This window comes from Dermacentor variabilis, chromosome 3, assembly GCF_050947875.1.
Source record: "Dermacentor variabilis isolate Ectoservices chromosome 3, ASM5094787v1, whole genome shotgun sequence".
Classification (NCBI taxonomy): Eukaryota; Metazoa; Arthropoda; class Arachnida; order Ixodida; family Ixodidae; genus Dermacentor; species Dermacentor variabilis.
In genome coordinates, this window is record NC_134570.1 from 156,212,827 (window position 1) to 156,228,794 (window position 15,968).

Consider the following 15,968-nt stretch of genomic DNA (forward strand, 5'->3'; position numbering starts at 1 on the left):
GCTTTATTGTTACAGCTTGTTCCCAAATACCGTTTTTCTTGTGTGTGTGGTATCTAATAAACCACTGAATATTTTCGAGGTACTCATTTCACAACTTCATCATGAAGAGCTAGTAGATACGAATCGTTGTGCCATTAGTCTGTAGAAGTGTCTTCTTGCTGGATAAGTGGCAGAAACGGTTCTTCAGCCTGCTACGGCTACTGTTTCGTTGTCAGAGTTCATAGGCAGCTTTCCAAGGCAGTGCCACTTCGCACCTGCCATCATGTATTACTATTGTTTTCTCAAAGTGGGGGGCGGCTGCATAGTGGAGTTCCTCTCATCTTGCTCTGCAACAGACCACGATATGCCAAGACTTTTTAGGTCCCAAAATGACCGGATGGATTCGTTATTGATTTATACGTCAGTCTTCAACGCGTATACAATCATTCGGGAGTCAACTGTCTTTGACGATGAACGTTCAGTGCTCCTTCAAGGCGATGACGACCTCGTCATTTTCAGATCTGGAGAAATCGCCTGTGATCATCGCCCTCACGAAGACCAAGCCAAACAGAATTATTCCATTTTATCTGCAAGTGGAAGGGTGAATTGGTGTCCCGAATCGTGTTTAGAATTGGCAGCTGTGAATCTTATATTAGGTTGCGAATTTATCAAACTTGTGAATTTGACAATAATTTACCTCTTAACCCTATTTCCTACGCCAACGACATTACTGTTGCTGCTAGAAGTGAAAATGACTTATCCTGTAAACACAATAAATTTTTGCAATACATGCGTCTATGTTCGAATATAACTGCTTCAAAATTAACACAAACAAAACTAAAGACGTAATATTTTGAGCTAGAACAAAGCCATAAAATACATCACGCTTGGAGACATCATGTCGTAACGAGGTCTTTCAAGCTGCTACGTGCGGCTTTTTCTTTTGCGTCCGCTCGCTTTTGTAACCATGAATAGAGAAATAAAGATTTCATTTCAAATTTCATTTCATCTAGACATTTTCAGCGATGCGCTAAACAAAGAAACTATAGTATATGGCTGGTGCGCTGCTGGTGACATTCAGGAACGTGTTGAGTGCTATATGGCTGCAAAGCCAGGACACTTCAGCTTTAAACACGTAGAAAGTCCGCCCGTTATGAGCGTGCGTTCGCTTCCTCCATCGAACACGCCTTTCATGTAGCGAATAGTCGGTTACTGCCCGTGCACGTAACGTCTGCAGGAGCAAGCACGTCGAGGTATCATCAGTATCATCCTTTTTCTCATTCTTCGTTAAAGCTGCACACGCATTTGTACTGCGGCCTTTGAAGCCTTAGGCGTCTTTCGCCTTATATTCTCTGGTTAGCGCACACTTACCGCATGATAATTTCCACACCTGGAGCGAGTAATCTTGCGCCGTCCCTTGCGCCGTGACCTTTACTGCTGCTTCAGGAGCATCGAATGTTAGCGGAACAAAGTTTCTTCATCTCTGGTAGCGGCAGGTCACTACTACAGAACTCCATGAATTATGCGTTGATTTGGAAAAGATGCAGCTCTAAGCATATTTCAGAGAGTGTCCGTGAAGCGCTGATAATAAGTGTTACGTTCCGAAAGCGACCGTTCTTGTCTATAGAGTTAGCCGTCTCATCATATCTTTTGTCTTCCACAAAGCCCCTCTTTTTCAGGCTCTCCAGCTCAATGGAGCAGAATTTAAGCAGTCACTGTAGTTCCGTGGTGTGATGAGCATTGTAGTCAGTGAAATTTGGCGCTTGTGTCGCACAACATCTGTGAAACAGCCCGCCCATGTCCTGTTACGACTTGCTAACGCGAAGCGCTTCCAGTCCTCGCTTGTTAATGTCGACTTAATCGTACGATTTCCGAAGCTTTCTCACCACCTTTGAAGGACCCACTTGAATAAGTTTTTGAAGTCTGGAGAAGTACCAGTGTTCCAGCAGTTCTCACCGAAATGTATCTTCAACATGTCCAGTGTTTTCTAGTAACATGCTAAGGTAGTACACCGTAACAGGCTATTGTCTCCTTTTAAAAATATCAATTTATGTATTCTCGTATTACATTTATCCGTGGCAGTAATATTTCCCTTTCGGTTATTGGTCTGCTTGAATTGCTCTCAGTGCTCGTTCTACTTGTATACTTCAGGCGAAAGGGCTCATTATAAGCTAGGAAACTTAGCTCAGGGTATTGGAGAATAGTTCACGCCATCCATAGAAAACAAACTGTTCTTGGAAAGCTGGTATGCGCTTACTCTGGAGCTCAGCTGATAGGTGGGTCTCATCCTCATACACATACTCGGTTGCGTACTCCACCAGAACGCTTCGTCGCTGATGTGGCCTTCCAACCTATGATTAATCATTTTCAGCTCCCCGTTAATGTTAATGAGTCTCTGCTAAATTGAACCAAGCTAGCGCGGTGTCACCGCGTCGCCGTTAAAAGCGCACTAGACCTACATATTCTTGGCGTTCTGCGCCCGTCACCTCGTCCTTTCCGATTTGAGCTTACCATGACGGCCAGCTGTGCTTTAGCCCTGTGAGGTTCTCGACTGTTTGTAACACCTCTAGCCAGCAGCGATGAGTCTTGTCGGTAGATTCCCGGGTATCGTCTCCCTGTTGGGACGGCACCAAAATATTAAATTATGTTTAACAGAGAAGCCGACAGAGACAGCCCAGAGCGAAGTTTACCAGGGACGGTCTGAGTTCACAAAACAAACATGACCGCCAAGTTCGGCCGAAGGTGCACACCCGCTTTGCGACAAGAAGGACGTTGCCTTTTCTCAAGAAATAAAGCAGGAAATTTAACATCACTCTTATGATAGACGTACGCTCAGGTGTCAGTAAAAACACTCACAGGAACATTAAGAGGGCACGAGTCAAGAGTCTTCCGATGGGTATTTAGGGGCGAGAGAACATTTGGTAAGTATATTTGGTATCGCTTCCCACCCAGAATCTACGCGTTCTATTATTCTCCCGGTTAGCGCCGGCTATATCACAGCGAGGGAGGCCAGCGGCGCGGCGCATAGGAGATAAACGGTTCTGAAGCGGAGGTTATCAAGAGCAGTGCAGACCATCCCCAGGAAGCGTGGTTGTAGAAGATGACGGAGAGCAAACAACGGCAAGCAGTACCGGCGGAGAGTTTTACTGGCAGAGGCTGTAGCGATCTATGTGTCAACGGATAGCTCCTGGATATCGGCGGCTGTATGAAAGCGAGGGTAGACGTCACAGGTCTACGCTCGCTGTTAACAGGAAGTTCCATCGCAGGACGGCGTTGCAGTGGTGTTTAGGAAACGCTCGAAGTAATTAGAGATGCGGTGGCTTTTCATTTGTTCCAAGCAGCGTCACCTTTTCATGATGACGTGCGTAGTCATAACGTTCTTTATTAAAGCTGAACATATTTAGCCGTCGGCTGCGATACCATTTAGTAAGTGAACAGTTGTGCATCACAGATGCCTGATTACTTTTCTGATAAAGGGCCAGCACAGCTTATATATAGTATAAGTAAGGTTTAGTTAAAATCGCAATACGTGCCACCAATTGCTCTTTGTACTGAAGATGTGAGTGGCGGTGGAAATACCGTGGCTGCTGCTTCTAGATTTCCACCTGGTCAGCTCATCTGCATAAATTAGGAACCAGACGCGAGGTGTTCCGCCCGTTTAGAAAGTTACATTTTCCAGTATGACAGTTAGATATCAGCAGTTGTGCTCGCTTACACTCTCGGACATGTACAGCCTGCTTCAATGCAATTCGTCAGGAAAAATTGCCAACATCATGAGGATGTGTGACGCAGACGATGCAGTTCGCAGCAATATATTAAGACCAAGTGCATTCATCATGAAGCTATTCACAAAATCGAAGCCAGCCCGATTGTATACGTTACAGAAAAAAAAGCAACCGATCTGAATTACATATACATCTTTTCAAAAATGTTATTGATTTCAGTTACCAATTACTACCCCACGAAGGTAAAGGGAGTTAATGACATCTTAGTTGAAATCAAGAAAAAGAAATGGGCATGGGCAGGACATGTAATGAGGAGGGAAGATAACAGATGGTCATTAAGGGTTACGGACTGGATCCCAAGGGAAGGGAAGCGTAGCAGGGGGCGGCAGAAAGTTAGGTGGGCGGATGAGATTAAGAAGTTTGCAGGGACGGCATGGCCACGATTAGTACATGACCGGGGTTGTTGGAGAAGTATGGGAGAGGCCTTTGCCCTGCAGTGGGCGTAACCAGGCTGATGATGATGATGATGATGAAGGTAAAGGAGCAGTTAATAAAAAGCCATAAATTATTTTAACGTCACTTTCCTCCGTACTTTTATTAACATTGCACACATAAAGAAAATACAACGAGCTGGCCTGGCTCTTTCAGTGTCTCTTCCCCAGCCCTTCAAACACTGTTTACCTTCAATAATATTTGCATTCGGAAAGTTTCATCGATATTCTTACATCGTTTTCTTGTGAAGGCATTTGCAGCGACACTGAAAACTAGCTCATTATTCGCGCTAGTAAAAACGGCTGTCTTGTAAAATACGGACGCCTCGCTCACGAGACTGGTTACTCAAAAATCGTGCGATGTTCCAATCTGTGTCCTCAATGAGGCGTAGCACTAGAGGAATGTGCTCTCGATAGGGCCAGTGAGAAACTGAAAAATCTTTTATATGCAATTCCCTGGCATCGACGTTCGAACTGGCCATCGAAATAGAGCCACAGAAGTGCCGTATCAATTTGGCGGACAAGAAATGCTAGACCTACTTCGGGAGTCCTTCACTCGTTGGCTATTTAGACTTAAACGACTAAGTGTAACATACTCCAGCAGAGCTTCACATTCCTTCAAGAAGGTGGCAAAATCTGCAGTGCAAATTAATATAAAATTGCCTATTACTTTGTTATAAAAATACTGTTCGTGCGTTACAATAACAGAAATCCGTGTATATGAGTTACTTGCTTATCGAACAAATGGATTGAAACACATGAGCTTAAGGGCCAACGACTTCTCTCCACATCAGAGAAGGCATGCATACACGGAATTAAGCAATGAATTGACCAACAGCTGTTACCACCTTCGAAAACCACCTAATAGCACTTACAGAAGAAAGAGATAGAGAAACTTGTTATATAAAAGCTTAGAGGTCGGTTTTCCAAGAGGGGTATGTATGTGCAAGCCTTCTATGTTCTGGCTAACGAGGATGAGGAGCAGGACGCTGATTGTGGGAAAGGGTAACCTAGTACAAGTTTCGGTCTCTTTAGACACTGTATTTACTGCCCAATTTAACAAGTCAAAGCTGCGCCGCTTTTCACAACTTCTCAGTCTCGTGATCGACGGGGTGCGGCTGGTTAAGCATAATCTAGAACGCGAGAGACCCGCGCCAATGTTGGGATCACAACTTTCTGCAGCCACATGTAGGGTACATTGCTTTCTTGCCATCCCTGGTTGATAGAAGCAGTCCTTGTAGCGTTACTAGCATAACTGCTGAACAGGAGACTATTCCTGCCAACAAACGTATACTGAAATCTGGCGGGGATTAAAGAGCCTTTGATAGGCACAAACTTCAACGCCGGTCTCCATCCGTCACAGGCGTCATGAATGGTTTGCCTGTCCAAACTGCGGCCGACCCCACTCCGCAGTCCTTATTTTTCTCTCTCATCCAGATTTGCTTGTATGTTCCTTTTCTCCAAAAGCGACGCGCTTCTTACAGCCTTTTGTCCACATAGCGACGGAGACATGAGGAAAGCCAAAACAATTTAAGGATGTCAACCCCAATCACCTCCCACCCCCCCCTCCTACCCGCTATCCTCGGAACCACCAATGAGGGCGATGACTCGAAGTGATCCCCAGTGAGGTGGCCGTTACTTTGTTGTGAAGTTTTACGTAGCAGTCACACTGTCCGTGAAAAATAATTGCTGCTGAACTCATCTTGATCTTACTTCCGACGTTATTGCGATTATAAATCAAACAACGCACTAAACCGTCGGGCTTCTGTGACTAATGAAACCATGGGACGGGGGTTCCATTGCGGAACCGAAAAAATGTCAAAGGACGTTTTAATTACTGAAGTGTGGCATAAAGCGGCTAGGTTACTCTGAAGTGGCTGATGAAGGCTGAGAATGCTGCTCGCACTGAAAAATGATGCAAAGCAAGCGTCACAATATGTGAGGCCAGAAGAGCACATCATGAGACAAGAGTTCGCAATGTTTACGTTGGCAATAGCCAGAAAATTAGCAGCCATGTTTCTATCCTTCATAATCTCTGGCCCAAAAACTGTAAAACATCACTGCAACGGGTTCTCTTAAGGCAATTTAAATTTTGGGCTAGCGGTCTTTCGCTATTGCTGTCTGCTCGTATTACACCGCTTCCTCCGAGCTGAGCATAGTGCGCGTTGTCTGTGAATTTCCTGAAACGCCTTGCTTTAATTGTGCTCGTGTGGTCTGGACTGCAATTCGCTGTTCCTGGTACGTACTGCACGTCCTTCTGCAAATATCAGGAATCATCTGAATACAGATCGATTACCTAGGATTGGGTAATTTCACAAATTTTGTTTTTTATGAAGTGTGATGACAACAAGAGGATGTTTCGAATTTAACATATTTCATCAGTTGCATGCCCTTCGAAAGTCGCGGAGCTTAGGTTCAAAGAGCAATTATTAAGCGACTCTGTTTTTCTTTACTGCAAAAGCACAGACAATAGAAACGCTGTACAACAACTTGCACAAGACATTCGCCGGTTTGCTTGTAGCGCATGGCGAGCATAACAGCATCCCAATGGTACATAACGCCAGCCATTACGGTTTAGATGCAAACGAGGCAACGGTAGAACAGACGTGCGCCCAGATTAGGGTTTGCTGAAGTTTACAGCTAGACCGAGCCCGCAGGACTCTCTTCGGGGTGCGATACGGGTTTGGGTTTCCTGTAAACTGAAGAAATAATGGCACTTGTTATGGCGCAGACGCTCGCTCACACACACTAGCGTTAGAAATGCCCAGAAGTTGCCGGGCTATTTTTACAATGTCCTTTCTTAGGTTTATTAAGAAAAAATTTGCATGCGCACTTGACAAAGCGTGTAAAGTATTTTCTCTGTGTGTCTGTATGCAGCTGCCGATGGCTTTTCCTTGTCACCACCAAGTTGGAATTTTTTGTATGTAACTGAAGACTGCTTCGTTGTGAGTGTGTTATCTTCAGTACCTGCAGCTGGTAAGTATACACGGCATTGGTATAAGCCTTGGTGCTCTAGTCACTATAAAACCTCTTTCAAAATTAGGATCCTCATTGAGAAGTTCTAAATTATCACTTACATACGCGTCATGGCAACGCCGACACTCGGATGTGCCTCTCTTGGGATGTTGGTGAGGGGAGCTCCTCCTGGGTTGGTACATTGAAAACCTACTGCAAAACTGCAGTAGCATTGCTGCTGCAGTCGGGAAGGCCTGTCACACACTATCGAAGAAGCAATCGCAGAGGCATTGAAAACATCCATCTGCTCACACAAAAGGTCCGCAAAGCGAACAGACTTGGCCATGGAACTGGGGGGCTTCGTAAGGCACGCCGACAGGCGGAGAGGTGGTATGGGCGCACGAAGTGCGCCTTGGATCTTAGGGCTTCACGACGCATACAGAAGAAAGTCCAGCGTCATATGGATAAACTGGAAGACAAGCGATGGAAAACTTTCCGTCAGTCGCTTGATCCCCGAAAATCGCTCTCGCACATATGGAGAACTGTTAGGCGACTTCGCTCATCTCCGCATCAAAGGAAGCCCTTTGCTGCTCTGGCCCTATACCAACTCCGCTCGGAACTTCAAGTGGCTGAAGAGTTCTGTGCACGGGTTGCTGGGTCCGTGGCCACCATTACAGACGCAGCATTGAATGACATCCCTGAGGCACGTGTACCAGAAATGAACGTGCTCTTTTCACTCGAAGAGCTCGGTGCTGCGTTGGCGACCTGCAGGCGTTCGTCGTCACCAGGACCTGATGGCATCACGTATGCTGCCCTATGCCACCTTGGACATGACGCACGTGATGAGCTGCTCAGCTACTACAATGAGTCTTGGCAGAACGGCGCCGTTCCTAGACAATGGAAATCGAGCCGCTTGATCCCCATTCTGAAACCTGGAAAGTCTCCGCTTGAGCTCTCATCATACCGTCCAATTTCGCTTTCGAGCTGCGTCGGTAAAGTGATGGAAAGAATTGTTCTTGCTCGCTTGGAATGGTACCTAGGGCGATTCAACATCTATCCGGACGCCATGACGGGCTTTCGTCGAGGTCGCTCGTCCATTGACAACGTCATTAACATCATAACCTGAGTCCAAAATCAAAAAAGCCTCAAGCGCTTATCAGTGGCACTTTTCCTACATATAAAAGATACGACAAAGTCTCCCATGAGGCCATACTGAACTCACTTGAGGCTAATGGAGTTGGTGGCCGGATGAATCAATAGATTCGGGACTATTTGACCGAGAGGTGCTTCTTCTTAGACACCGAAGACGGCCCAACTTCAGACCATTACATCTGCCGTGGTGTGCCGCAGGGTGGAGTGTTGAGCCCTATTTTGTTCAATCTCGTCCTGGTAGGAGTAGCTGAGTACTTACCGCAGACAGTTCATGTCTCAATATACGCCAACGACATTTGCATCTGGGCCTCTTCGGTGACTCGCCCTCAGGTGCGAGCCAGGCTTCAGCCGGCGGCAATCATCACAGCGCCTCATCTCCGAGAACAAGGCCTCAGTGTGTCCACTGAAAAGTTCTCATTGTTTAGTTTCACGCGCAAACACATGTCATTGTATCCTGTTTCAATCAATGGTCAAGCTGTATTCTATGTTAAGACGCATCGCTTTCTGGGCGCCATCATTGTCCGCAACCTCTCATGAAGCCCTCACTGCGTCTATCTGAAGTAGTTCCATTGCTCAGGTCTGCAAATTTCCCTGCGGGAAAAACTGGGGTACACCAGTCCGTTCTATGATGCAGCTGTACAGGGTATTGTTTCACGGACTCCTACGTTACAGTCTACCAGTGTTGTCAAATGCACGCAAGATGAACTTTCCCGCTTTGGAGAGCAGACAAGGTGAAGCCCTACGCACGTTTTTAGGGCTGCCTCGGTGCATCTCAACAGCAGCAACAATTGCCATCGCGGGAGAGCATATAATCCAGACACATCTTCCTGTCGAGTCTCTCAGAGCCCACATTCGCCATCTGTAAAAGTTCCCCAACCATCATTTGGCCTCCCTAACAGCCGAGAGACTTCAAGCGACCTTTTCACGAGCGATTAGCGCTCATCAAGAGTGCATACCGACATATGTTCCACCGGCGGCGAAACCTTCATCTCCCCTGTGGTGCCTGCGACAGCCTCAAGTGAATTATGCTCTTCCTGGAATTACAAAAAACTCCAATCATCCATCGCCGGCTCTGAAGCAACTTACGTTTCTATTACTGCACCAGACGTATCATGATCACATTCGTACATATACCGAAGGTTCGACCTTACCTACGAGCTCAACTGCCCCATTCGTCGTTCCAGCTAGGCAGGTTACAGTTAGATTTAAATTGTCACACATGACTACATCTACGTCGGCAGAACTTGCAGCTCTCCATGCCACTATGACGTACATCACCGAAGAATCAACAGAGAAGTGGGTCGTATTTTGTTATTCTAAGGCAGCTCTTCACAGTATCAAGTCTGCATTACATCACAAAACTTACGAGCAGATTATATCAGACATCAGGGAAGTGCACCACGATGCTCTGGAAAGAGGGCACCACATTATATTTCAGTGAATTCCTGCTCACTGTGGCATCGTCGGCAACAACCTAACTGACAAGGCTGCCCGTTCTACCCATGAACATACCCAGACACGTCCAACACATTTGGCGAGGTTGGACGCTGCCAGGGAACTTCGCCTACTTGCACGCAAGAAGTAACAAGATCTCTGGAGTTCGAGTGCCTTCAATTGCCGATTACATGAACTGGATCCCATGCTACGGCTACAACTGCCATCTAGCCTTTCCTGCGGCGAAACACCCTTGCTTTGCCGCTTGTAGCTGGGAGTGGAGTTCAAGAACGCGTACTCCTATTGTTTGGGAATGGCCGGGAGCCCGATGTGCGACTCCTGTGGGTGCGAGGAAACCACCAAGCGCCTATTGTGTACGTGCTCTTGCTACGATGTCCAACGCCTCTCTATGCAGGCAACTTTACACCGACTGGACTCGAGACCATTCACCGAGTCAAAGATACTCGGACTATGGCCACACCCGACACTGGCTCGAAAAGCGATTCGTGCACTAGTGCAATACTTGAAGTGCACTGGCTTAAGAGACCGTTTATAGTGTCCCTGTGTATAGTGTCGCTCCCACACGCACTCAGTGCGTACTCTCTTCATTTTTCCTCTTTCTATTCCCCTTTCCCCCACCCCCAGTGTAGGGTAGCAAACCGGATGCACTTCTGGTTGACCTCCCTGCCTTTCCTATCCTTGTTTTCTCTCTCCCTCTCTCTCTTCACTACAAGGTCCAACAGGTCGGCTCGCTCGTTGGGCATTGCTCCTACAAGAATACGACATTCGCGTTATTTATCGTTCAGGCCGAAAGCATTCAGACGCAGACGCTCTGTTGCGGTCACCGCTGCCTTTTAGTCTCGTCCACTCGTCTATTTCCACCTGCAGTGCCTTCGCCCTCAACATTTCCGACATGCCATCTGAGCAGCGCAAACACCCACGGATCTCTTCGTTTATAGACTTCCTGTCTAGCCAATCGCCAGCGCCGATCTCTCGGAGACTCCGTTGCCCAGCCGCTTACTTCATCATTCCGGATAACCTGCAGTAACACTGCAACTACAACTCCAGCGGCCGCAAGTGGTTGCTTGTTATTCCCAGACAACTCCGCTCCGACATCTGCGCCACGTTCTAAGACGACCCACAATGCGACCACACTTGTATATTAAAGACATACTCTCGCCTTCAGCTTCGGTACTACAGGCGTGGTATGTACCGCGTTGCGTTCGCCAGTATGTCTGGTCATATCTCATGTGCCAGCGGGGCGAGGCGCCACTTGAACATGCCGCCGGCCCCGTGCAACCTTTACCATGTCCCTCGCGAGCATTCGACCGCGTCGGCATTTACCTATACCGTCCCCTTCCCAACACCACAAGCGGCAACCGCTGGGTTATTGTTGCTATCGACTACCTCATGCGGCACACTGAAATTTCACTCCCAGCATCTGCCACAGCAAAAGACGTCACCAGTTTTATCCTTCAAAACCTGATTGTAAGCCATGGAGCACCTCGAGAATATTTGAGTGATCCAGGTCAAGTTTTCCTCTCTGACGTCATTTCAGCATTGCTAAAGGAGTGTCGCATCATTCACCGCACTACCACGGAATGTGATCCTCAAACTAATGGGATACAGAGCATTTTAATCGCACCCTTACCGACATGTTGGCTATGTATGTTTCATCTGACCACTCGAATTGGGATCGCATTCTGCCTTTCGTCACCTACGCTAACAATACTGCCACGCAAGGCACCACAGGGTCCTACCTTTTTTTTTCCTTTAAGGACGCGAACCTTCATGTACTATGGACACGATTCTACCTTACTAGCCAGATGCTTCGGAGTCGATAACTGTTTCTCGAGCAGCTGCATACGCCGAATAATGTCGCCAGCTCGCTCGTTCGTTCACACCTGTAGCGCCAAAATTATCGCCAAGAGGCATCCATTACGGCTTTGTGCCTTGCTCCTGGCTTGCTGGCCTGATTTTAGGTGCCCTCTACTCCTCCAGGCCTTTCCTCCAAGCTGCTCTCCAAGTACCACGGTCTTTATTTGGTATTGAAACAAACATACATGGTAAACGACCTCACCGGGCCGATGGAAGCGTCTTCCTACCAGCGTCGTCGCGGCTAGGAAATTGTCCACGTCTCCTTGCTCAAGCAGTGCATGTGAGTCCTTTGTTGTACTGTCCTTAGGTCGCCAGGATGGCTGCTCTTTCGGTAGGGTCTAACTGTACTGAAGGCACTGGGCAGAAGGCATGATGCTGGTGAAAGAAGAAGACGAGAAACGATTGCTTTCCCGTTTCGCTGTAGCATCGACTTGTTTCGGCCTACCGCTCCTAACCTAGAACTATTGCAGCTAGGCGAACACCTCCGTTATAGAATAATTGAAATATCAGGTGGGACAAGAGCATCAGGTGCTGCAGGATGCTGCCGTGCTCAGGGCTCGACCTTCCCGACTCCAACAGAGCCAAAGAGGCTCTCTCAGCGAGAACTGCGATCTCTTCTGTGTTGACATCATTGCGAGTGGTACGCCTGACCATACTACGTGGCGTTTGCCTGTTGGTTACCAGGAACCACTACGAGCTCCGTCACCACCATTTTTCTGCTTGGGCCCCCGAACCACCTTGTACCTCACCCATCGATACTCATCACTTTTTGTGCCATTGGTGACTACTCCTTCGAACCCCCTTTTGCACTACATTGTACGTCATATCTTATTCGGAAGTTACATGAAATCACAATGAGTTCTTGTCTTGGGCGATTAAAGCATGCTGGTATCACTTTTATTGCGATAGCAATTACATGGGCACTCCAGGCGCATTTCTGCCATCGCTGTGAGGTTCCATATGAAGTCCAAGGGTGATAACGTCGTCGCCGCGCGCCGTACGCTGCATGTGCAAGTGAAAACGCGTGACACGGAAGGGAGGGAAGCGGGAGGAAGCGCGCCGTCTTCCGTCGCGCGCAAGACTCCGGGAGGAGGTTCGGTAGGGGAGCGCGTTTTACTCCGTCCGCTGTATGTTGTAAGGCCTCTCCGCTTGGGAAAAAAGTCAGCCACGCGTGGTCCTTCCGCGGCTTAGTTCGCGTTGATGCGAGACAGCACGAAGGTCAATTTTCTCACTGCTGCTGCCGCGCTTTTACACTCCATCGTTCTGACAGCGAGTCTCTGCGGTCATCGAGTGAGATGTGTTCATGTGTGCTTGTGCGCACGTGACACCATGTTTTCAGAATCGGTTTCAGAATCAGTTTATTAATGAGAAAATGCGGATAACTACATGATGAAGACATACAGAAGGAGGTCCCGTAGTTAGAAACTGAAATGGGACCTCCTGCGCATGATGACAGGAATAAATAAAACAAACAACAATGGCAACATGTAAAATGTACGATAATAACCGATTTTGGGAGACAAGGCATAAATGAACCGAAAAGCAGCAGTTGAATGTAATAAACAGTAATAAGGTTTCGGATTAGTCAATAATAGAACTACAAAGGGTGCATATTTTTTTAAGTAAAAAAATGCAGGAGGCAAATATAGAAACAAACTTAAACATAACAATTCAACACATACTACGCTCAGAAAGGAAACTCGGAGGAGGCTAAAAGAAGGTGCTTAAGTTCTGTAAGAAATTTGTGAGCTCTGAGCAATTTTAAAGAAAATTGTAATGTGTTCTAGAGAGATAAAGCTGAGAAATGTAATGACTGCTTGCCGCTGTTGGTGCGAACGCAGGGTAAAATGAAGTTCATATTGCCTGCAAATCTAGTATTCTTTATATTAATAAGGGATATATTTGGTGTGATGGTTACTGGCATTTTATTGTTTGATGCCTTGAAAATAAAAATGGCCAGGTTATCTATAATAAGATCAGTCACATTCAAAATGTTATGTGCATGTAATAACTGATTTCGGCTAATGCTACGAGGTGAAAATGTTATTCACGAATAGTTTTATTTTGAATGACTTCCAACGAAGTTAGGTGACTGTTATAACTGTTTCCACATTATTCAATGTTATAGTTAATATGAGAATAAAGCAACGTGAGAGTAGAAAACGACAAGTATGGTCGTGCTTTGATTAGAACGTGTATTCCATATGTCATTTTCTTTTTGACGTTAGCTATGTGAACGTGCGAAGGTGTGAAGGTGGCGATCAAATTCCATGACTAAATAGGTGCAATGATCAACTGCAGCGATGAGGTGATTGTTGATGGAAATGTATTGAAGAAGCTCAGGCGACCGCTGATGCGAGGCAAAGAAGACAAAATTGGTTTTAGTTTAGTTAATATGCAGCTCACACCGTGTGGAAATTTTCACATCTTGGTTTAGCTTGCTTGTTTGCGTTGTTACACAATTGTTGGAATTAAATGTTGTAATGTCGTCAGCGTACAGAATGCACTTCGATGATGTGGGGCAAATAGACAAACAATTAATGTAAGTTAGAAAAAGTAGGGGGCCTAATGTGGACCCCTGCGGTACGCCTATGTTAGTAGCAGGTTCTTTAGAGTATCACGGATAAATGTTAACGACTTGTTTTCTGTCTTGTAAGTAACTGCGGATTAGAAATAGTGGCGGACCAGTTATTTGCATCCAATTGCGGTTGCGCACGGCACCAATCGGAATAACATAAATAAGATCAAACAACATAGCGGAAAAAAGAAACTTCGACGGCAGCCCCATTTTACGCCGCCTTGCTGTACGTCACAGCGGAGTTGAATTGCGAGCTGCGCTTCGCAGTGGTGCGCGAAAGGAGGTCAATTGAACAAATAATGTGAGCCAAATTATTTGAGTTTACAGGGCTGTTTCGAAATTTTGAAACACATAGGTAGACTTTATTAGGCTTCCCTTCAACAGTTGTCAATATAAACATGAAGCATAAGGTCTGAAACTAAAATGTTACGTACTGTTTTGGTTTAACTGGTCAATTGAGTGCTTGGGTTCTTTCTTGCACATAATGTTCTCCTGGGGACATAATGTATAGTGACGTATTCATACTAACTTGCGTGGCCTTTTTTTCAGAAAGCGTTTCAAATAAAAAGAATAGGCTGTAAATAATCACGAACGTTCACATTATCCTATTTAGCACAGCTGTTTGAATTCAACGATTGAAAACACGTTCAAAACATGAACTTCAATTGTTTGCGGCCCACAGCGTAATGCATTGCTGTATTTTCCGCGTTTAAAAAAAAGCTAACAAAATATTTAGAGCGTGAGTTTGCGTGTGCATGCTTAAACAATTCAGTTTTAAACTTCTACATATGAACAATATTATCCTTCCATGTGATTGTTGCGAAACTTTTAAAAGGCTTGTGGTAGTCTTCGACGAATAGCTCCTCAATTATTAAGCATTCTTGTACAGTGTGCGGTATCTCGTAGGTAAATCTTTTTTTAAACAGTGATGCACACGGCATAGATAGTTTTCCAAGTGCAACAGTTTTCTTGAATATATGTGCGCAATGGAAACTTTTTATGTTGAACAAATTTTTATTTCCTTCTCTTGCCTAAAAAGATCGCCCTCGTTAAGATAACTTTTCAATTGTATCAAGAATGGAGTTCAAAGAAGTGACTATTTTATTCGCACAGGCGGCTGCGAAGGCCCCGTGGAAGCAAGGTCCGAAAGCGGCACCCTTTCGACCGACAGCGCTAAGAATTCTGAAAAGCCTCTTTGTGAACTTTGGGTGCGCCGACCATACAACGACTATGATCAAAAACCAAGGGAGCTGAAGAATCCGCTCTGCTGCGAAGTGTTCTTCAATAATACTTGTAACACGTCCACCGTTGTACAGGTTTTTGATGCTAGCAAGTGCCTTCACGAAGAAGAGGATCTAGAAGAATAAAATGATTGTATGAAAGTTGCCTTTATTTTGTGCATTGTTTCGATTCAGCATCTACCCAGGCTAACGTGTAAAGCTTGTGGCTCCAGTAAGTGCTCAAGTACTAAGTAACAGTTTGTTTCTATCTTCGTCTAGGATATGTTGTATTGCGCCAGAATTCCTGCCTAATAAGTTGATGTGGTTCCAAAATGTTCTAGGTGCGGCCTTTTCTTTCTCGCGTATTTCTGACAACCAACGTCCACTTTCAACTTTTATCTTTACTTGAACGAGCATTTGAACCAAATATATTTTTCTCCCGGTATATTCCCAATTTTCTGGCTACTTTATCCTGCGGCAATTGCGTTTTTTTTTTTTTTTTTTTGCTCGCTTGTCCTCTCGGGATGCTTTTTGTCGTTCGGCGATCGCTTTTCAT

At 45.9% G+C, this 15,968-nt stretch overlaps 1 protein-coding gene across 1 annotated transcript in view; it reads left to right on the plus strand.

Moving 5' to 3' along the window:
• Window positions 1–15,584, plus strand: part of LOC142576436 (uncharacterized) — a 58,498-nt gene extending 42,914 nt beyond the window's left edge. Inside the window, exons 4-5 of the mRNA XM_075686571.1 lie at window positions 7,073–7,171; window positions 15,306–15,584. Of these exons, the coding sequence (XP_075542686.1) occupies window positions 7,073–7,171; window positions 15,306–15,559 (353 nt within the window). The 3' untranslated portion in view covers window positions 15,560–15,584. The remainder of the gene's footprint in view (window positions 1–7,072; window positions 7,172–15,305) is intronic.
• The last annotated feature ends 384 nt before the right edge of the window (window positions 15,585–15,968 follow it).